At 36.4% G+C, this 23,396-nt stretch overlaps 1 protein-coding gene across 1 annotated transcript; it reads left to right on the top strand.

Annotated features, from left to right (window-relative positions):
- Positions 1–15,413: 15,413 nt before the first annotated feature.
- LOC307133143 (uncharacterized protein) lies at positions 15,414–23,391 on the top strand. Its single transcript, XM_079827973.1, has 5 exons — positions 15,414–15,564; positions 19,457–19,608; positions 20,578–20,767; positions 20,870–21,030; positions 22,346–23,391. Exons 1-5 carry the CDS (start codon positions 15,543–15,545, stop codon positions 22,433–22,435), a joined length of 615 nt encoding a protein of 204 aa, XP_079684099.1. The 5' UTR covers positions 15,414–15,542; the 3' UTR covers positions 22,436–23,391.
- Positions 23,392–23,396: the final 5 nt, after the last annotated feature.

Genomic DNA, 23,396 nt, shown 5'->3' with positions numbered 1-23,396 from the left:
AAATGTCCTCTGTCAGTTATGCGTGGATGGCACATGAAAAAAAGAAGCTCTTTTGTAAATGTTTTGGGTTGAAAGTATTTTCATTTATCCAATAAATATGCTGACCAATAGAAAATGGTCCTTAGAAATAACTTTAATAAATTTTTCATTAATTCCTATTTATAGCACAAAATTCAGCTCAGTGGGATTTAACATGATATATATTATACGGTTCAGCTTTATGTGTGGTTATAGAGCATTTATAGTGACTTTTGTTGGCTGGTGCTATGCATCCCTTTAAAAATGTGGTTAATAATCCAGACAAAATACAACCAAAAGATGGAAGAATAGTCATGGGCTCAGGGGATTTAGGCAGGGCTTAAGATCAACCAGTCATCTGAAACTAAACATTAATTCAAATTCAGATAAAACTCATTAATCATCTCTTTACATAACTTAACTCCTCTCATTCCCTATATGGTCCCTTTATCATTGTTTACAGAAACAAAATGCTTTGCCTTGATTTTTTTTATTCTTTTATACATATCTCTCATTCTGTCTCCATGTGTTTTTGGGATCTGGGATGTATTAGTCACGGTAAATACTACCCTTCGGTCAGCATGGGGACCTGCTGCAGCTGTGCATCTGTGAGCTGCATAAATCACCATGAGGGTCAACATGGAAGGTGGGGTGGGGGTAATATAGAGCAAGAGAAAGGGTTGATAAAGAGAAAGCAGGGTCGAAGGTGGGTGAAGATTAAGCATCCAAGCTCTTGGATGAAGGTCATAGGTTACTGTACATAAGTTGAGTGGGTGTTTTAAAATCACAGTCAAATATAGATCTGCTACAATTGTTAATGTCCTGATTCGGTGAACTTTATGTAGCTAATAAAAAAAAGACTAACCTTGGGTGAACTGCTTGAGAAAAGAAAGCCTTAAATAACCCAAGAGACAGCAAATATGTTGTGTCTGATCTCTCCTCTACTGCTCTAGTTTTAAAGCTGTTGTTCTATCCCACATGCTGCGATCAGACCGAAGACAGAGACATTCATTCCACCAGAACTACGCATGTTTCTCATATGAAACAGTCCACGATTGTGTGTTGTTGTTGTTGTTTTTTCCCCCGAAGGTCTCCTAACAACCGAGATTAGATTTTGGATCTGCTCAGAAAAATTAATTAATGATTGAGATAATATTAAAATATGTGTATTATAAAGTATGTATAATAATATATAAAAAGGTTATCTGAATATATAATTCTAAAATTATTATTTTGTCTAATCACAGCCTCAAATTTATCTGAGAAATCATGATGATTGAATTACTCTAAAAATATATATTAATAAAATGGACGAAAATTGTAGTTAGAAACAGATTTTATTGTAGGTAATGTATTCTGATTACTTTTTTAATACCTAATTTATAATGTAGATTTAAATGGGATTATGGGATTTTATATGGATAAAAAACAAAGAGTAAGAAAATATTTTCCATTCTTTATTATCAACAACATGAAATGCATTAATCATTACATTATGCCAGGGTTTCCGGGTAATGAATGAACTGCAAGGGGATTGTGAGTTGATGAAAAGCTAATGTTTAATTAAATCATGAAAGCATAACATTTAAACGGATACATATTTTGAAATTAAAATCAAACAAACTAAAATGATTGAACGCCAAAAATATTCATATTTTATTTGTTTACCTGCATTTCAATGTGACCATTATTCGACATCAGAGAACTGTGAACATGCAAATGTGTTGTTAAATTATTGACAAATTAATTTATAATCTCAGGGGTCTCCAAGTAAATATTTTATGTCAAAGGGCTTTGTATGAGTAGTTGGTGATTATGTCACTTTGTAAAGAAATACTACGCGCCTATAGACTGAACATGTAATATGCATAAACATGACATCACAGTTGCATGCAAGTTTTCAACTTAAATTCAACTTAAATGTGTTCCATATGCCCCGCTCCTGGTTGTAAGCAGGAGAAAAACAGGGAAAAACACACCGCATCACTCCAAAACAGTTCTTTAAATACAATGATACATACTTGTTGCAAAATCAATAACTCACCAGAACAATAATAAAAGAATACGTCTCTGGACGTAACAGCAGCTATGAGCAGTGTTTAGTAACTTGATTATTCATCTCATGTAAACATCAAACATTTATTTACATGACATTTGCATGGCCATTCTATATTGTGAATATAGTCAAAGCTAAACGGTATAGGACACACAATATGATTTTTTTGTTTTTTTGTTGTTGAAAGGAACATTTAAAAGAGTAAAAAGAAGAATTAGGGAGAATAAATAAATGATGAATAAATGACTGCCATTTTGTGAATAATATGTGATCATGTAATCCATTCAAAATAAATCTTATTACATTTTACTTAATATAATCTATATATACAAAAATGTCAGAATCTGATTACATAATTAAGCTGACATGTAATCAGTGACTACTCAGCACTAAACACATCTATACACATTGCACGTCATGTCAATTTATAATTGTTTTACCTATAATTGTAAGAATCATTGCCCCATTATCATAAAACGTCTGTTTAATGAACACTTTTTTTTATGGGCAATACTAGTGAATCAATCTTTCATAACTTTTTTTGTAGACAAGACGTTAAGGTTTGTGCCTATACAAAAATGTACTATTACATGGAGCCAAAATGTGACAACTATCCCCCAATGCTAATAAATTCTGAAAGTCTAAATTAATGTAATGAAAAGATTTATATTAAATTAGAGACCCATTTTCACAAGTGCACTCAGACTTTTGAACCCCACTGTATATGTTTTATGATAATGAATTGGTTCAGCATGTGCAGTGATGGTACTTCAGTGTTTTGGCAGCTGGTTCAGTCTGAATTCCCCTCATAAGATGCAGATCCGCAGTGTCAAATCTGTGACTGATGTCTCCCAGCCGCATGTACTGCAGTCTAATCTTTCTCTCTCTGCTGTGATTTCATCATTTCACAGCAGATTCTATAGGATTAACTTTGATATTTGGAGCTTCATAAATCGAGTTTGATTTGGTCTCTTTGGGTCTTTCATTTGGGTTATTAGAAGCATTTCATAACAAAACCCAACAACCTCTTTCCTGTCAGACCCCAATACTTGACACTCGTTTACTAATGACTGAGTGGTTGCCTAGCGACACTTGTCCCTGAAGGAAACTCTCTCTTCTGCATTTTGGCAGGAACACCGAGTCTACAGCCAGTATATGGATCCAGGCACACACACACAGACACGCACACACACACAAGGTTTGACAGACTTAGAGCAGACAGGTCAGTAAATGGTTGAGGAAGACTTGAGGAAGACTCCCCGGTGCTTGTGTGTTCATGGAAACTCCATTACCATTCACAAATAGAGAAGAACTGTCTTTTTCCGGTGTGTGCATTTTTGGCTCATATGTCCGATGTGAGATGGCTCCCCAAGGTTTCTGTTTTGCAGGAAGTTGTCACGGGCACACAGGAAAGCAAAACATGCATGTCCGACCCCACCGTGACTGTCTCACCGTGCCTCACACATACACACACACACACACACACACACACACACACACACACACACACACACACACACACACACACACACACACACACACACACACACACACACACACACACACACACACACACACACACACACACACACACACACACACACACACACACACACACACACACACACCTCAATACTGCTCAGCCCCACCAGCCAAGCAGATGGATGATTCCCAGACACCATAATTCACTGACAGGACTCTATCCGGCCAACAAAGAGAACTCTGACCTCTATGGTGATTATATCAATACTGAAATAAAAAACATGATGTGTTTCAAATTCTGCTTGGGGACCCTTCTAACTGCAACAAGTGTAGTAAAATACAGTTGCTTTAGAAAAATCGATTCATGGATTTGAGTTCACAAGGGAAATAAAGAACCACACACACATATGACAAAATCAGGGTAAAAAATAAGTAAAAGATCAAATAAAAACAAGTTTGAATCATGAATATTTTGATAATATAAAATGTCAAAATATGCTTTAAGACTTTATTTTTAATACGTTCATTTTTTTTTCAGGACATTTATTTGGCAGACAAAAGTTTTTCAATTTTCATTTTAAAACACAACTGCTTAACTGCTATTTTTTGATAAATAATAATAAAACATGCCAAACTATGAAGGCAAATGTTTTTTCGTTGTCATGAATTTAAGCATTTAATCAAACTTTAAAAAAAGCTATATGAAGCTATATAAAACATATCAAAATGAAAATTGCTAAATTAAAAACGTTACCTCAGGTAGCCTAATTTTTGTATAAGTTTTTCTCAATCGATTTGACACATTTCTCCAAACTCAGATCACTGCTCTCAAAACAATTAACATGGTAATCTGTAATGTTCTAAAGAGATTGTTTTCATTTATTTGTTTCTTTTATTTATTAAAATCGCAACTTGTTTTATTTTACAAACATTACAATCATTTCATATTTTTCCAAACACAACAAATACAAATCTGTAATTTGTCATATTCTCAACATAGGATGATTTCAGTTGGCCCCAAACTGGTATCTGCTAATAATACGCACATCACAAGAAATGTAATTTATTAAAAGGTATATTTTAGCGTTAATAGCGTTAACTATAAAAACTATTTTCAAAAATAACAAACAACGTTATACGGAAAATTGATAAGAATAAGCACGAGAAGGGGAAAAGAAAGATGTGGCAGGTGGTGGAGAGAGTTGAGCAATGAGTGTAATGAGAGGGAGAGGAAGAGGGGAACAGATAGAAAGGAATGAGGGGAGTGGAGATATACTTAAGAATAATTGAAGTATTCTTGGCTTGTTGTATTTACTCTTTTGATTGAGTATTAAATACTTTTTCACACATAGTTCTACATATACTAAACTGTTTGAAAATAATGATATATAGAGAAAAATACTGTTACACTTAAAGTAAAAGTATTGTTTTAAACACCAATTTAGTCCCAAGTAGTATTAGTACAATACAATAAACTGCACTGTAAACACAAATAAGTTGTCAATACTCAAAACGAACTGAGGCAATTGGTTACAAAAAAAATTTAAGTTTAGAAATGTAAAGTTTAAGTGAGCAGAACTTGCAGATTTTTATTTTGTGCTCATACATTTTAATTGCTCTTAACTTCAAATATTTGAGTAAGCTAGTTCAATTTTATTCATCATTTAAATAAAAATGATCAACTTAAATATTTTTAGTAGTGAAAACATGGCTAGCTTTAACTAGCTAATTCAATAAATGCTACCTTGCTAGTTGGTAACACAATGCTTTGTTATGCTGGCTACCACCCTGCATATTTTAGCTCCAACCCGAATCAAACACACCTGAACCAGCTAAAAACTTCTCACGTTCATCACAGAATTTGAGTCCTCCTACTCTGGGTTCCAGACAGGTGGATGACCAAGTTTGTTTTCAGTGAAATAAGAGCATGTCATTGTTATGCCAATAACCAATGGAAGAGGATTGTGGAGATGTTGAGGCAGAAGAACCATGGATTCATGGATATTACAATGTTTTTTGTAATGCATGATAAGAATATATGTGTGATGAAATTCTCTGGCCAGATGTAAACTAGAGGCATGAACAACAAAGTTCAGTGGTTGCAGTACAACAGTAAACATTTGCTATACGTACTCCTCAGTGAAGAACCTTATGATAAACGTGTTTTTTTCATTAGTGTATTTGTGTCTTTAGCTCACTGTAAACCTGAATGAGTTCAGTTGCCTCAATTTTTTTAAGTTAAGAAATTTTAAGTTTAAAGGTCCCATGGCATGAAAATTTCATTTTAGGAGGTTTTTTAACATTAATATGAGTTCCCCTAGCCTGTATATGGTCCCCAAGTGGCTAGAAATTTTAATGGGTGTAAACCGAGTTCTGGCCGTCTTTCTCTGCCTTTGAGAAAATGACAGCTCAGACGAGCTGATCTGGAATTTTCCTGTTATGACGTCATAACAGGAAAGGTTACCTCCCCCTTCCTCTGCTCTACCCGCCCAGAGCACTCGGAGAAAATAGATTCAGTTTATGTCAGCACAGGCTTTACAAACAGACTTTACTATATGGATTTGACAGCACCGCCACAAACAGTGAGTAACAGTGTTCATTAATTCCTGATCTGTGATCAGTGATTTCTCATGTGTAGCTAATCATTCAAGTTCACTCAGACTTTCTTTCTAGATAATTTAATGATCGCCGTCTTGATGCCCTAAACGTAGTGCATCAGTGAATCAAGCCAGTGACTAAAACTATGGTTTCTGTTAGTAGCATGAAGCAAATCCGTTTTTTAAGTGATTAAATTACAGAGAGCGATCAAATAACACTCTTTATAATGTCTGGAGCTGTCAATCACTTATCGCGAGTGTATCTGCACACTTGCCCAAACTGCGGTTATAATGAATGACACGGTTATGCAGCACAGCGAAGCTCTTACTGTATTCATGTCGACGTCGTGTTTGCTGTTAGTTGTGGTGAAAGCATTTTGTGAGAGAAAACGCATTGCAATGACAGAGTCGACGTGACTGGGACTATTTATTCAGAACTCTCAGCTACAAATAAGCTTGCGCTAACAGCAACAACTCAGTTCAATAAATGTAGCGGACCCCGTCCGAATGATGGCTAGACTTTACTGATGTTTCAGGAGTTTATTGAAACCGTTTATCTCCCAAAATCACCGTAAGAGCTGAACAAAAAACAAAGAAGTGGGAATAAACACCTCTTAAACTCTCTCTCCAAAGCATTATCAATAACAATACAGCGAAATACACAAACATACTCATTACAAAGGACAGTAAACAAGCACATACACACCTATTGTCTTTTCGGGGGGTGCTAAACAAACTTTAAACTTTAAATCTGCTTAAACCCACTGAATGATGAACCTCTTTTTTCATATTGCTCCGTAGACTGCAACACCCGTCAAAATAAAAGTCCCTACTTATTTACACAGATAATACAGACCTAAAACCTATTTAAATTCACAGAAATGTCAAAAATGTACACAAAAACAAATTATAAGATACATTACAAAGAAGTCTGTTACAATAAAACTTCCTCCAGCTCTCCATGGTTCACAAGTGTCATGCATGCAGTGCGTGCTCTCTCTCATGCATGCAGTTTGTGCAGTGCCTCGCTAAACCACGCCCCCTCCGCAACATTTCAAATGCAAAGATGTCAGCCAATCACAACAGTGGGCGTTTTCACTGAAGTCTCACAGCAGACACGCCCCTTGAAACAGGGCATTCAGCCACAGGGCAAACATCAGTATAGAAAAAATGCCTTTTATTTCTAAATTATGAATTTTTTTTAATGTAAAAACCATATTAACAATATAAGTACACCTCAGGAAACATAAAATAATAGAAAAATGCCATGCCATGGGACCTTTAAGTAAGCTGAACTTGCAGATTTTTATGTAGTATTCAAGTATGGGTTGCGGTTATTCACTGATCGGGCCGACCAAGTGTGTGTGTGTGTGTGTGTACGGTTCTCGGTTATATTCACATCGGGCCAGCCAATACAAAAATAACATTCCAATCAACCTCGGGTGGATGAGAGATGAATCATTTTGTTTGTTTGATGAGCCCAGTGAGCGTTTCCCCAGATGATTCCCACATGTATTGAAGCTCATTAAATATGCAAATCTTATCCAATCCTAGCCGTGGGCGTTTACTTCCAAGTCTTCAGTGCGGCAGGCCCATCAAAACCAAGCGTTTTTCAGAGAGCCTCAAAACTAAGGCAGAAAATAGCCTATTACTTATTCATTATGATGTTTCTGAATGTAAAAACCACGCGAACACCATAAGTTGACCTCAGACAACAGTATACCAAAATAAAAAAGCCAGTTCATGACACCTTTAACTTAAAAATATCATGTAATCTCACATTTTTAACTAGCTAATTAAATAAATGCCACCTTGCTAAATGGTTACACAATGCTTTGGTAGCATTAGCATAACACTTGCTGAATGAGGCAATATAATACAATTGACATATATCTGGTCTCATCTAAGCTCATGCTCCACTTTAGCCTGACAAGCCAGACCCACATCAAGATGTTGGGTCTGGGAACACACCATTGGCAGGGCTCAATCCGAGGGGCGGGATAAACGGTTGTCTTTCAAATTCGCTCTGCACACAATAGGATAGCGCTACAACCAACTAGAGCAACGAAGAAGGTGAAGCGGAGCTAGTTGATAGATTAAACGTTCGCCATATCTGGTCGGCAAAACTCTGAACACATCTTCCTTTGTTAAGAATGACTTCAGTGCCGTTCTTTGTTCTTTTCTCAACTCCAAGTCTTCCAGAGTCGTGGCCAAAGCCGAAAAGACAGCTGTTCGCCAGCTTCTTTGTTTACGAGTAGCACGCGGAACCGTGTCAACTCTACCGTCATTATGTTAAGCCCGCCCACCGACCCTATACACAATGTGATTGGCCTGACCAGAGTTTGGTTTTTCCAGCTAGCAAGCCAACAGAGAGTTGCTAGACTAAGCTGGCTGCAAATTAGATTTGCTGCCGCTAGGGTGCGTCTAGATTTCTAGGCTAGCTCCACTTGTCACTGTGATGGTAAACCTACAAAAACCCAACATTACAGAAACTCTTCTACAACATTAAACACTACTAAATCTCCCACTTAACGTTACTCTTTCACAAAAACACATAATATAACACTTAATTTTGGCATTTACTGTCCCTTTTGAGTATATGGTAAAGCATGGTGGGAAATAGAAATCCCAGCCCAGTTTCGGTTAAATTTAAGTTAGTAGAAACAAGTTCATAAAACTCAAAACAATGAAACAATTAAGATTACTTAAAATGTGTCAGTTTTGAGAACTCAAAAGAAAAAGTAAGTTCTAAATACTCACAAAAGTTCATTTGTTTGAACTAATTTGTTTAATTTGAGTTGGCTCTACTCAAACCAATTCATTATTTTGAGCCAGATGTAAATTAGAGGCATGACCAACAAAGTTCAGTGGTTGCAGTACTGTACAACAGTAATCATTTGCTGTATGTACTCCTCACTGAAGAACTTTATGATAAACTTATTTTCATTAGTGTATTTGTGTGTCTATAGCTGAATATATTATAAAATCACTGCATAGGCAACCGAAAAAAATAGCATCACATAATTGACCCAAAAATATATTTGGGCATTTCGATCAACTTGTATGGTATGCTAATGACTTAAACTTGAATCTCTCTCTCTCTCTCTCTCTCTCTCTCTCTCTCTCTCTCTCTCTCTCTCTCTCTCTCTCTCTCTCTCTCTCTCTCTCTCTCTCTCTCTCTCTCTCTCTCTCTCTCTCTCTCTGTGTGTTTCTATTACTTTTAAATTAAAATTATAAACTCAGCTCAAATATTTACAACATTTTACCTCTCAAACTTCAAGAAGGAAGAAGGAGGAAGCATCAGTAATGCACACTGACTCAAATCTCAGTCTCTCTCTCACACACACTTATTGTTTTTTTCTTTTCTTTCTTCAGTGTTCAGGAGTCTGGAAGCGGAATTCCCTGAGTTGGGAATTGCTGGACAATGTAAACGCTCCACAGCTATCAGCGTGGAATGCCGTCGAGCTGAAGATGTGACCCTCCCAGACATTAACCGTGCAGGGGTCACTTTCGGTATCGTGCTAGCGATGCTTCCGAAAGAAAACAATCAAACAATAAGACACCCACACAGCAGGAGGGGAGCAGAGGGAGACAGGCCATAATCATCATCATCATCATCATCAAACATCATCCAAATATTTTTAATAAGGACCATGACAAAACTGGGTCAGTGGAGGCACCTCTCAACACACACACACACACACACACACACACACAAACACACACAAACACACACACACACACACACACACACACACACACACACACACACACACACACTCACACACACTCACACACACACACACACACACACACACACACACACACACACACACACACACACACACACACACACACACACACACACACACACACACACACACACACACACACACACACACACACACACACACACACACACACACACACACACACACACACACACACACACACACACACACACACACAGGGGGGTTTTGTGAAATGTGGGGACATTCCATAGACGTAATGGTTTTTATACCGTACCGCGCACAGTCATGCAGTTCAAAATCAGTTGAAAGTAAAATTTTATAATACAATTTGCAATTGCAACAAAGTATTGTTATTGTTTATTATGTCACTGATGTGTGTCTCGGTGTATACAAATGCATTTTTGTACTGTGTTTTCACATGGGAAAATCTCCCAGCTGTAGAGGCTTTGAGAGTCTGCTGTGTATTGATGGAACATTTGGGGCGTTCCTCTATGTGTGTGTTTCTGTGTGTGCAGAGGTAACGATCATCTAGAGGAAATCCTCAATCAGACGCCAGAAAGAGTGCTCTGAACAAGCTCACTGACAGAAACATAGGCCTTCACACACACACACACACACACACACACACACACACACACACCCCCCCCACACACACACACACAGCTGTGGCTGCTAACAACCTCAGGGAGCTGCTGCCGCACAAAAACACATACACCCACACAGATACACCAATAGTCTAACTAAATAATAAACCAATATTTCCATGACTACAACCACATAACTCATTTAGAGCTTTTTGCGGTTTATTTTTTTAAATTAATCCTTATTTAATTATATCAGTCTTCTTTCTGGATATACATGTACATTTGATACAGACTAATACACTTGAGTGAGTGAACATCTCACTAGTGTCCAGATGTTAAATTCCATAAATAATACTTTTTCTGTTGGTTGTTTGCAAGTTTGAATTTTGTCTGAATTATTATTATTATTTTAACTGTGTTGAGTGTAAGCAAACCATTGGTTGATGCATGATTTTTTTGTTTGATAAGTTATGTGATAGGTGGAAATACAGAAAAATGCAATCTCAGAATATTACGAAAACCTGCTATAATGAAATTAAATTACACAAATATAATTTATGTATTTAATTTCACTTTATTAACCAATGTCTTTGCTGCTGACCTTCGATGATCCACTTCAACCATACTAAGCAAAAAATATTTTAGATAAACATCACATTTGTGTTTTATAAAAAAAAAAAAAAAATAAAAAAAAAAAAAAATAAAAAAAAATAAAAAATAAATATATATATATATATATATATATATATATATATATATATATATATATATATATATATATATATATATATATATATATATATATATATATATATATATATATATATATATATATATATATATATAAAGGAAGCATGTTTAACTTTCGTCTCCCACATCCTATTCTTCTTCAATCCAGAATGGGAGAACAACTGAAAGGTTTTTTTCTTTTTTAACTGCGGCCTCTACTGTACAGGCGTGAACTTCAGCCTGTGGCTTATTCATTTAACTTTTTTTTGTGCAAAAAGAGCCTTTACATTTGCCAAAAATAGTTATTAAAACAAGCAAGCCCAGCCCAGGCAACATAGAAAATGTTCAATACTTTCCATAAAAAGTAACTAAGTAATGAAATTAGTTACATTTTATGGAGTAACACAATATTGTAATGCTTTACTTTTAAAAGTAAATTTCCCCATGACTGCCTGAGAGTGTGTTGCATACTTTGATGGAGAGATGAAGACTGTTGATCGACAAAACAAAAACCTTCTTGATTAACTGCACATTTAAATTCATAGTCCCTTTCTGGCCCTATTCAAAGATAGTGTGTAGCACAGGAACAAACTGAAGAACCCTAGAGTCCTGGAGGTGACAGGTAGGTGAGCAGGACGATGCTGGCAGGGGCAGATGATTTCAGGGTGGTGCCAGTGCTAGAGGTGACCACTGCGGCTCCGGCAGTTCAGGGGACCATGGAGGCGGCGAAAGCTCAGGACAGCAGGAGGCTCAGGCAGTTCAGGTGGCCATAGCGGCTCAGGGAGTTCAGGGAGCCATGGCGGCTAAGGTTTATCTTGGCTGAAGTGGAACAAGAAGACTGTGGCTGAGAGGTGGTGGTGTACTTATCAACCTCATCAACTGTAAGGGAAGAACCACTCAGCCACAGCACATAATCAAGGGCCAGGGAGCATGTGGTTGCTGCTGCTGGTACCTGGCGAAAGAAATGTCCTTCAGAGTCCCATCACCTCATGGCACCAGGTGGGCTAGGTCAAGGAAGTCCTCAACATATCACAGTGTGTAGCACAGGAACAAACTGAAGAATGAGAAGATCTGAATTGAACATAAACTTTAATGTGAACTCTAAGAAACAAGGAAAGGAAAACACTCAAACACAAATGAGATACTTAACTGGACACAGCTGAACTAAACTAACTAACGAAGGTAACCAAGGAAACAGACAGGAAAGTGGCGGGAAAGTGTGAAAAAGCAGCATGTAAAAAAAATTAAAACACAACAGAAAGTGACCGAATATGCCTACTTCCATACTGTATAAAATTCGTTGTTTAGTATTGGTAAAAAAGTTTGGGGTCAATGAGAATGATCATATTTGAGGGTCCAATCTAAAACATTGAAAATGCATATTCACTGCAGTTGTCATGTAATTTTAGAACTACTACTGTAAATATTGTTGTGAAAGCTATAGTTATGGTAACTACAAACTGAAAGTTCACACAAAATTTTACAAGCAGATGATATATAACCAAAAAGATGAACAGAGCGTTGGGGTAGAGAGCACACACTTTATATATAATGTGCATAAATCTTTGTATAGGTGGCAATTGAAGCCGAGGTTCTCCTCCTTTCTCACTTCCCCCTGCTGTCCTCTCATTCATTGTGTCCGTCTCGAGGTAGGCATTGTTTAATCCAGATGGCGTAATCACAACCCTCTCTCGCTGTCTTCCTCTTCCCTTTCATACAGCCTCCTATTAATATCCTGATCCCTCACTATCCTGTCAGCAAGAAAGGCTCGAGCAAACACTATAGGACAAATAAGGAGATGGAGAGAGAGCGAGAGAAGGAGGGAGGAAAAGGAGAAAAGTATAGGGAATCCCCAACATGAAGAACAACAGGATGGAAGAGAGCATGTCGTACGGTCAGTTACGGTCAGAATGATCTCTGCGTCCAGAAAGAGGAGAGGGCTGAGTTCCGGACTGAGGAAAAGCAAGTCCACCGTCAACCACTTTCACAGATAACTTATTTACTGCTGGGGAAGAGCAGCTTTACGGCTCTGTGATTCAGCCATTTGTGGCTGCAAATGGGACTCAAAGGAAAACAAAGACTTCAAAAGAGCAGGACAGAGTGAATGAAGGAGAGAAACAGGAGAAGATAGTGGTGAAAACCTTTGTGAAATATATGTAACTTCCACAACAGGAGCAGGGGACCCACTTTATATTAGGTGGCCTTAACTACTATGTACTAACACTTAAATTAATCATTCGATACAATGCACTTATTGTGTACATACTGTACATGGTTTTACATTGAACTTACATTTGAAAAATGACCTGCGTGTAATTACATCTGTAATTAATTTCTGTAGTTACATTTAAAATTACACTGTTGCCTCTGGCTTGGCGTGCTCAGTTGGGGACACTACATTTTTCAACTAAACATCGAAATAAATCTAATTAATAAACTAAATTAACCATATAAACTAAATTACTGATCTAATTATTGATCTAAAGCCCCCACTGTCACTGTATGATAATTGAAATTAACTGATGACATCAGCGTTTTCTCCAGAATGGCTATACAGCTGAATAAAATTATGCTGCATTATTTTCCTGTTTAACACTGTAAAGCTGCTTTGAAACAATCTACATTGTTAAAAGCGCTATATAAATAAAGTTGACTTGACTTGACTTGACTTGTTGACACTTCCCTTACACCTAACCCTACCCTTAAGCTTACCCATACCACCACACCTGTCGCTAACTTTACCCATATCCCACCTCAATATCAGCAACAGTGTTTTGCAATACAATATGAACACAATAAGTACATTGTACAATTTTTTTGATACAAGTACATAGTAGTCAAGGCCACCTAATATAAAGTGGGGCCGGAGCGAACGACTCTCTAATGTCAGTCTGTATGAGCAAAAATTTAATTACATTAAGAATGCGTTTATTAAATAATATTTTCAAATTACAAAAACTAAAATTAGTTCAACATAATGATGACTGTAACATTCCGTTTTGATACAAGTGCAGACTCCGCAAAGTGCACCACTGACTACTGACTAACACAAAATATTTTTTTCCAGTCACCCACTCACCTGAAACTGTAAAAATATGAAAAACAATCATCATGCTCTTTATGTGCGCAGCAGTTTCTAAGCTGTCAGTATTTCCATTATACCATCACATTATATTTAGAATTAGACTTGACAAACATGTCAGATCTGTCATGATGTGATAAATTCAATTCTCACTAGTGACAACATATTTATGAATTTTTCTGTGTTTAATAGCCTTTAATTATTATTATTTTTGACCAATTGTTGTAGGTTTGAACAACAGCTTTGCTGTAATAACAACAACTTTTGACTGTAATGCTAGTAAATAAAAGTATAAAAGATTTTTTGTACACGGTAAAAAATATATGATCAATATAACATATGCTTTTACATTGCTTTAACTAAGCAAAATAAGTTAAGCCATTTTTTACCTTTTTTTATAAGTAATACAAGATTCAACCCATTTTTATTGTAATTTCAGTTGAAATTACTTAAACGTCCAAGTTGATTATACTTAAAAGATACACATAGATACTATAACACAACATTTAGTGGCATTTTAAGAATGATCATTTCTGTTACTGTGCTACTGTTGTGAATGAGAAGTGAATCAATGAGAGAGAAATAAATTGCATATGTATGTAGTGAGATGTTCTTCTATATCTGTGTAGGTTTATTCAGTTAATAATTAATAGTTAATAATTACAAATATTGTATAATTTTGATGACTTAAAAGCATATTATTTTCATTAGGATCATTACAATATACAATTTGTTTTTGACCTAAGACCTTTTCATGCCAGATCCTTAAAATTAAAATTTCTCAGATTTAAATTGTTATTATAAAAGCGCTGCTCAGAAACTTTTCACAAAAATATCTTCATCAAGCAGATTCAAGCTTATTTTTGATCTAAATAGCCTACCAGCATTGTTTTAAATTCTGCCTTAAATATATTGGCCTACCCTATGATTCTTACAGACTGTGGTTCAAAGTCAGTGATGAAATGGTCAATTTCAATTTTAGCATGAAAGTCATTTATTAAGTTTAAAACTGATTTATTTTATATTGTGTTTCACATAAAACCTTTTCCTCATGCTGGGTCATTATAGTCGCACTAGAGGGCAGAATTGCGACACGCATGAAACCAAGCGTTTGACTGATCAAGCAGAAGTAATTTCAGACTGACGACATTTTTTTTCCCTTCTGTTTGTAGATAAGAAACAGCTGTTTCTCCATCATCACTGATGACTGCATTTTACCCACAGTAGCCTAAAGAACTCAGAATGGCAAAACTAAAGATGTCAGGTAAGTCAAAATCTGACATTAGCCTATTTCAGAATATATTGCTTTAGCTCATAACGCTTCTCTCACTCCCTCATTTTGAAACATAACTTCGTAAAAATACATTAAAATAGCTAATAATACTATATTATTTATGATTAATATTATACAGAAATGTATTTGTGTGGTGTTTAAGTAGGCTACTTCGTGGATGCTTAAAGTCACACATAGGCTAAGGGATTTTCCCTTTATATTCGTGTTCTCTTTTATGTTAAAGAAATTCGTTTGAGGTTTATGAGTTAAGGAAATACATTTGTTCTTGATATTAAAGTACCTAGTTTTACAAAAATATTAGATGTATATACTTGGATGGAAGTCAATTTTCTTTATTTTAGTTAGGCTATTTTAGAGGTATAACAGCTAGATAGCATATGGTTGAATTATTTTAGCACTGTAAAGCTGTGAAATGTTTTTTTGTCATGAGTGGCCAAGTATTTTAAATTAGAGTGTGTGGACATACAGTCAACATAATGATAGACCAACATCCATATTATATAGATATGTAAGGAATAATCTAGTCAGCCATTTCATTGCCGGTTTCAGTTAACCATTTTTTATTGTAATTTGAATACAAAAAATCAGCCTTGTTGAGAATTAAAGACTTCTTTCAAAAACATTTAGAAATCCCTAATCTTTTGAATGGGTGTGCATATGGAAGTCACATTTTAATATATAAAGCCACATTTGTGAGAAAAATGAATTATGAGAAAATGAGGTACCATTGGTTATTACATAAAAAGATTATAAAGCCAGTAGATCTATTTCGTGGAACAAGCATGAAGTCTGAAATGTTTAAACATTTAACCATGTTAAAGGTGCAGTGTGTAATATGTATGAGGCTCTATTGACAGAAATGCAATATAATTAGGGTTGGGAACCGAGAACCGTTTCTTATGCAGAACCGAAACTGATTTTTGAAAAATACCAGAACCGCGCGAAATTCCTAAGTTTCGGTTCTGAAAACGGTTCTGGTGCAATGTGTGTGCGAAACGCTGGAAGCGTATCCAGTGTTGCCAAGTCCGTGGTTTTCCCGCGGAATTGGGCTACTTAAACACGGTTGCCGCGGGCTGTGTTTCATGTCCGCGGGTTGAAGCGACCCCAATTATGTGATAAGCCCCGGAAATGCGAATTTTACAGGAGAAGCCCCCCTGAAACGCGATTGGGCTTGTTTTGGACTAGGTTTGAGGAGCAATTGTGCGGGTTTTGTTGTGAAAACCTGGCAACCCTGGCTCATCTCATCATGAATATTAATTACGTTGCCTGCCGCTTCCAGGAGTGCAATGCAGTTCAGCACTGAAAGCCCTCGCGCTACACATTTACGGTTTTGCGTCAGATATTTTCTCGTAGACCACCAGCATGGCGAAGAGAAAGTCACAAGTATGGATTCATTTCCAAAGAATGAATGATAATGAAGCAAAATGTAACATGTGAAAAGTTAATAACATGCAAATGAGGCTGCACTAGCAATTTGACAAAACATTTGCTACAGCACAGAGTGCCACATTATATATATATATATATATATATATATATATATATATATATATATATTTGTCAACCGTTGAGTCACCATGGTTTAGGTAAGCGTTTAGGCACAATTACCTTTGTAATGCTGAATTGCAATTTATTATTTACAAGTTCACTGAATAACTTAATTACTATTAAATTAATATACAACTAATTCATAAATATAACTAATAAATATAATTTATAACTTGTTTTTATTCAGAGACAGAGAGATAAAATGTAATAAGAATTTCAGAGGTGTTCATTTGAAAAAAAATGTGTTGCAAGAATGGCTTAATTAATACTGTAATATATGTACAGTACAGGACTTTTTTGACATTGCCAACCTGTAAATTAATTTTAGAGCAAGTAATAAACACAAAATGGATTGTTTGAGTTGCGTATTGTGCCTTTTTCCTTTACCACTATTTGTTTAATAATTTTAATGGAACCGGAATCGGAACCGGAATCGTTAGGCGGAACCGGAACCAGAACTGGAACCGGAAAATTTCTCACGATTCCCAACCCTAAATATAATATACATAACTATATTTTCAGTTGTGTATAAAGACCTTACATAATGAACCGTTATGTTTTTATTACCTTAGAATGTGCCATCTCTATTTACATATGCCGCAGGTCCCCTTACAGTGAAGTCACCCTTTTGCACCGCCATGTTTCTACAGTAACCTTAAACGGACAAACTGCTCTACAGAGCACTAGCTACTCTCTGTGCTCTCATGCGACGACATCTTGTGTGTCGGCCACCGTAGCTTCTCTATGTGCTTCGAAAGGGAGGGGTGAGCAACCTCACTGCTAGATGCCGCTAAAATGTACACAGTGCACTTTTAAAGACCTCATGAAGAGAAAAAAATATGTAGCCCCGCCCCTTTTCAGCACTCCGCTCGTTGTGTTCTGTCATCCGGTTTGTATTTCCACAGCATAAAGGTAATATCTTACGGATTTATGAATGAACCGCTCATCTTAAAGCAGCACTAGGTAGGTTTTGCTCTCGGGGTCCCCCTACAGTTTGGAAACAGTATTGTCCTCTACTACTGTCGTAAACTGTCATTCTACATCAGGGGATGCATCGCACGTGCATTTATTGACATGACAACCATGATAGCCCTGAACACTGCAGGAGTTCACATGCAGGTGTTCTGCTTGCGTTGCGTGTGAAATGTCTTCATCCCAGGTACAGTGGCATATGTTTCAGCATGTCATATGAATATAATTTAATGGGTTTTGTTTTTTTTCAAACGCCAAATGATCACGATGCTCACGTTTACAAGCCAGCGCCATTATAGTAGCCTAGTCTATTGGTTCCCGTTTTACAGAATCTATATGATACTTCAATTCAATGTTTGAGTGGTAGGTAATAACCATATATCGTCAATATTATAATATCAAGCTACCATAGATGAATCTGCAAATTTGAAAAATCGATTTGCATTATAGCTTGAGGCAAGACAAATAAACAAATATCACAGACATGTTAGGTATCCCAAAATATGATTTTGTACGTCTTACGTATTTACTTGCAAGAATGTAGCCCCTCCTCCTTCAGCTCACGCCAACGAGCAAACGCTGGCCCAATGTTGATCCTCGTCCTGCCTTTAATCCGATCACTTTCTTGTTTTCCTCTTTTTGCTTTCCTCCGACAAAACCTTTGCTTTCTTATTTTTCTGTGCTGCTTCGGCCATGACTATAACATTCGGCAAACAAATGATAATTGGGCTTGCACGTCCAAATTTAAGGAAGTGGGGGTGGTGGTGGAAGTGACGTATATGCCGTAAAGCAGTCGAATTTTGTAGTTCTTTTTTTTCTCGGGTTACTACCCGAAACCCGAAGTTTAAAAGTACGATTAAAAACGATACAGACCCCGTCAGGCTATGGCAGACGTGTCATTCAACCTATTGTAATTTGATGTATCATCACAAGAGTCTTGAAAATATATTATAAAGGTTGAAAAGTTACCTAGTGCTGCTTTAAAATCTACTGACATTTGTTATGACATCCGCTTCAAACCTTACAATGCTCTTGGTAACTTTCGTTAACTATAAGTAAATTCACTTCACTTACACTTCGAAAGCAATGCTATAGAAATATACAGAGCTACCGCAAAAACAGAAGTTCAAAGACAAAATTATAAAGATGGCTTTTAGGAAATATCTAAGCACTGAATGCATAGCGTAATAGTAAGTTGTTTTATAAGTTCAGACAAGGACCCCATTACTACCAAAATGGAACTTTTTTTATGCTGATGTGAATTATAAGTACATCTTTAGAAATACTAACATCTAGTTTGATGTTTAGCTACTCTCCATTATGTATTCCTCACTCTTTGCAGCATTGCTGTTGTTTGCAATGGTAGCATTGCACTGTGGGATATCAGAAAGCATGGACTCCATTCAGGGAAACTGTAACGATGTCATCAGACTACCTTGTAAAGCTACTGATCGAACAAAAAAGTACCGTTACGTCATGTGGTACAAAACAGAGGTGAGTTACCTTCATGACTTACTTTGCTTGAAATTATTAAAATGCTTGTGTACTTTTGTCAGTTTGTTTTTTTCTACCAAGGACTCTTTCCCCGCCAGCGTTTAAAAAAAAAAGTTTCCAGCCACCACCAGCGTTATTTTGCTTGGAAGCGGACCGAGACCCATGTTTTCAGCGGTCTCGCTTCACTTGCTTGGTGCACACCAGGGTTTGGATGGCAGCGTTCGCACTTATTCAAATTAACCGCACTAACAGAGCAATTCGCACCAGGGTTCGTTCGAACCAAACATGCCAAGTGTGAACACACCCAAATACTACATCTGGATCGGATTTAGATCGATGACCAAGCCTGTAAACATTTACAAGGTTGTTGACACCATTAGGTTGGGTTGATTCATTCCATTTCTGTGTGGATTTGCTATACTTATTTACTTTTTATAGATGGTTTATTCCAAGGGGAGGAGGGATGGCCTATGATGTCCTAAAGACTGGATCAGATACAGATTGTTGATCAAAACACAGATGGAGTAGATTGAGTCCATCAACACCTCCAAAGCATTCACAGTCCTATAGCACTTTCTGGGTCGACATTTCATTCAGTAACATTAGGCAGTTTTGATTCATATGCTGTTTATTGTTGATGATCACATAATTGTTCATATGCATCTGCTTACATATGAGATTGCTTGTTTCTGCTTCTTCTTTTCCTGTGTTTTGATCGGGAGATAATGTACTCGTTCAGGAGAAGCGTAATAGCGCACCCTACCGTATAACAGTGAAAACATGGAAAGCCGTAAAAACTCGTCAATGGCAGGGAAGCTTCTTCTCATAAATGATGAGATGACTCGTCAATGGCGGGAAAGAATTAAGTAAAAAAAAGAAAGATGCATATAAAGTGGCAGCCTCTGCATCTGGCAGAAAACACCACACCACAACAAGATCCCCTAACACAGCCGCTTCTTTCTTTCCTAGCGTGTGCCCATCATCAAGAAAAAAAAAGGAGAGTATACACACTATAACTTTACATCTGTTTCTCTGGGAGAGAAAGAGGCCTTGGAGTTACGTAACGTGCAGCCTTCAGACTCTGGAGTATATAAATGCTACCTGGCTGCAGATGTTGGGGGTCAAAATGATGAATCTTTCATTAGTCTGAATATCACAGGTAATTTAGACCCCCATTCAATCTAGTTAGTTTTCCAATCTATTTGACAGTACTAAGTATAAAACTAAGTATTAAACAAATAACTTTTCTCTTCATTTTCAGAATGTTTGTATGTGAGCACAGTTTATCCCACAGATTATCCCTCCGCCACAATCCCTACCGATGCTTGTCCTGCTGTTGAAGAATTAACTGTTTCCTGGGCTGTGCTCGGCCTTTCTCTCTTCAGCATAGGCAAAATCATCCTTTGCATTGTAACTGTGGGGGTGAGTATAATATCAGCTTCAATCAGTCAATCAAATGACCTTTATTTCGAATTCCCCACAAAGATTTCCAGGAAACACACAAACAGCACTGCACGTCACATTCAAACAATGGGGTCATTAAGTTTTTTTTTTTGTAAAGAAATTAATACTTTTATTTAGAAAGTATGCATTAAAATGAACTAAAGTGACAGTAAGGACATTTATAATGTTACAAAAGATTTATATTTCAAATAATTGCTGTTCTTTTGAATTTTCTATTCATCACAGATTCATGAAAAACAATTTCAGTTTCCAGAATTATTTAATAATTATTATTATTTACGTTGATAATAATAATATCAAAAAGAAGGATTATGTGACACTGAAGACTGGAGTAATGGCTGCTGAAAATCTTTGCCATCACAAAAATAAATAGAAAAGCTTTTTTATTGTAATATTTCACAATATTACTGTTTTGTTGTATTTTAATCAATTAAATGCAGACTTGGTGAGCATGGGAGATTTCTTTCAAAAATATTTTTTAAATCTTACCATCCCCAATCTTTTGAAAGGTAATGTATACGTCACATTTCAAAATATACTTGTGAAAAATAAAGTCACATTACAAAATGAAGTAGCATTTCCATTAAAAACATTTTTATATAAAGCCAATAGATCTATTTTCATTGTATTATCTGTGGCATGGAAGTGAAACAAGTATAACGCCATTAACCGTGTTAAAGACCATGAAGTAAAAAAAATGTAGCTTTGTTTTTGAGGCCATCTATAAGCTGTAGTCAACTTCTAAATGCTGACTAAATTGTCATTTAAATCTTTTAGGCATTTCATGGTAATGCCACAACCCTCCATTGTGTTTCTGGTCTGATTCTCAATTATTGTACCGCCCACAGACCTAATTGTTTTACACATTTTTTTGCATTTAACTTCTTCAGAAACTGTTGCACAACAGGAAACCAAGATGGTGAGGCCCATAAGTCAGTAACCCCTCGCTTCACACGTATCCCCCTCACTTACTTACTTTACTTTGCGCGGTTTATCTAACACAGGAAGTAATGTTCTTTTTTTCTACAGAACCCTATGATGGTGTTATAGCAAGCAGGATTGTAGACATCAGCTCTGTGTGTGCGCACTTCAGATGCATTTTCAATTTTTTTACCACCTGATTGTTTTGCTGTAAAAAACTGACAAACCTTATGATTTCAGCGGTTATTGAAGTTACACACCACATGGCTGATTGCTAAGAGTAGGCTTTGTGGGAGAGTGTTTTTCTGTGTGTGCTTCTGAAGCCTTGCTGATATCAAATTTCCTTTCACAGGTGTGTGATCGAGTCATATTTAGCACGGCAAGAAGAAAACAGGAAGTAAGGGGAAGCAAGACTGGAACAAGTTCAAGCTGGAAAGACTGAGATTCATAAAAAAGCCGATGGGGTCTATTTAGTTTTACGCATTTATTAGCCAAGCGTAAACATTTACAAGGTTGTTGGCACTATTAGGTTGGGTTGATGGGGTTCATTTCTGTGTGGTTTTGCTATTCTTAATTACTTTTTATAGATGGTTTATTCCTAGGGGACGAGGGATGGCCTATAATGGGGGCTGTTTTATGGCTGTTGAGGGAAAGGAGAGTCATGGCTGGTTGCAATTCATTAGGCCTGAGCCACCTGACAGTGGCACACTTGCATTTTGTTTGTTTTTACATTTTTTCCCATACATTTTTTAAAATTGTACTTCCTCTGAAATATTTATACTGTCAGTTGCAGAATTATGTAGCCTACTTTATGGATCTCAAGGGTTAATATATTTTCTTATGGATACAGGAGTAGGCAATAAAATATTTATTTGTATAAATATTCATATCCATCATGTTATGGACGGATTAATATTCAACAGAGCTTAAAAGGGTTTGAATTCAGTTTATTTCTCTGTATTATGAGGTTCATCAGTATCTAAATTGCTGACAAAATGTTTCAGTTAAGTTCTAATCTAACTCACTTTAACTGGAATTCTTTGTCAAGTCTTATGGCCATACCAGTTTTAAACTTTCACAATTATACCATGGTAGTGAAAAGTCGAACTGAGATTGAGAGACACAGAAATGAAAATGAAAGTAAGAACATAACTAGGCTATGAGCTATGGTTTGGTTTAATTAAAAAGTAAAAAAAATAGTGTTAGCCTACGTATTTAGCCCTTTTTCTGTATGGCAGCTTTCTGTTTGTAGACCTATGTTGTTTACTGACAATTATGCTTAGGCTACAGGAAATGTTCATTCACACTATGTACTGAACAACATTCTACAAATATAACTGGATTAAATTGTGCAAACAATAAAATTTGAAAATGCTGTTGTTGTTATTTGAATCGACCAATAC

This window comes from Gobio gobio (genome assembly GCF_949357685.1).
Source record: "Gobio gobio genome assembly, chromosome: 10".
NCBI lineage: Eukaryota > Metazoa > Chordata > Actinopteri > Cypriniformes > Gobionidae > Gobio > Gobio gobio.
This window is presented reverse-complemented; position numbering and strand designations above follow the sequence as displayed.